Source organism: Saccostrea cucullata, unplaced genomic scaffold, assembly GCF_032062105.1.
Source record: "Saccostrea cucullata isolate Sc308-1 unplaced genomic scaffold, CSIRO_AGI_Scuc_v1 ctg17682, whole genome shotgun sequence".
In the NCBI taxonomy this organism is placed as follows: domain Eukaryota; kingdom Metazoa; phylum Mollusca; class Bivalvia; order Ostreida; family Ostreidae; genus Saccostrea; species Saccostrea cuccullata.
The window spans coordinates 24843-25828 of NW_026925401.1; the positions used below are offsets into that span (position 1 = coordinate 24843).

Below are 986 nucleotides of genomic sequence, written 5' to 3' on the forward strand. Positions count from 1 at the left end.
ATGACTAATGCTTATCTTGCTGTTAAGGAGATGAAACAAACAGTATGTGGTGCAGCTAGACAATATGGGGTGCCAGTAAGGACATTAAGAGACAGAACAATGGGCATGATATCAGTAGACACAGTTAAATCAGGCAGAGCTCAAATCTTTAGTATGGAAGAAGAGTTGAGGCTGGTTGACCGCATTAAAGAAATGGCTCAATTTGGCTACGGATATACCAGGAGAGAAGTTGTAGATCTGGCCAATGATTTTATTAGAAGTTTGGGAAAGCGTGACAGAGATAATCCACTGACCCTGAGGTGGTACCACGGCTTCATGACCAGATGGGAGGAACTCCGTTTAGTAAAACCAATGGCCATGGAGATTCAGAGGGTAAAAGCTGGGAACAAAACAACAGTAAATTCTTACTTCAGAGAACTGCAGGAGGTCAAACAGAAGAACAATCTCGAGGATAAGCCGCATTTAATATTTAATGTTGACGAAAAGGGGATTCAGCAACATCATTCCCCACCAGCAGTAGTTGCTGGGCGACACCTCAACGTCCTTGAAGTGATGTCACAGAAGTCTTCCACCACAATAATTTTAGGATGTGGAAGTGCTGCAGGTACAGCAATCCCACCATACTTTGTTTTTGAAGGAGCAAGAATGCACCCCGAGTTCTTGACTGGGAAGTCCCCTGGGGCAGATGGCACAGTATCTGAGACTGGATGGTCCAACTTAGCAATATTTAGAAAATACGTAGAGGACCACTTTCTTAAGTATGCACCAGGAAGGGAAGGAGATCCTATCCTATTGCTTCTAGATGGCCACAAGTCGCACGTCTCTGTAGGTTTGGTTGACTGGGCGAGGCAACACAACATCATCCTATTCATTCTACCTGCCCATACCAGCCATTTTTGCAGCCTCTGGATGTTGGATGTTATGGGCCCTTCCACAGGATATACAATAATGAGTGTCACAAAAAACCAGGGCTTTGTCTTCAGTCA

General features: G+C 44.5%; 1 protein-coding gene across 1 annotated transcript; it reads left to right on the forward strand.

Moving 5' to 3' along the window:
• LOC134268744 (uncharacterized) lies at positions 1 to 825 on the forward strand (the record flags this gene model as incomplete). Its single annotated transcript, XM_062750981.1, has 1 exon — positions 1 to 825. A coding segment is annotated over exon 1 (825 nt), but the record flags the coding sequence as incomplete, so codon positions are not given.
• Between the last annotated feature and the right edge of the window lie 161 nt (positions 826 to 986).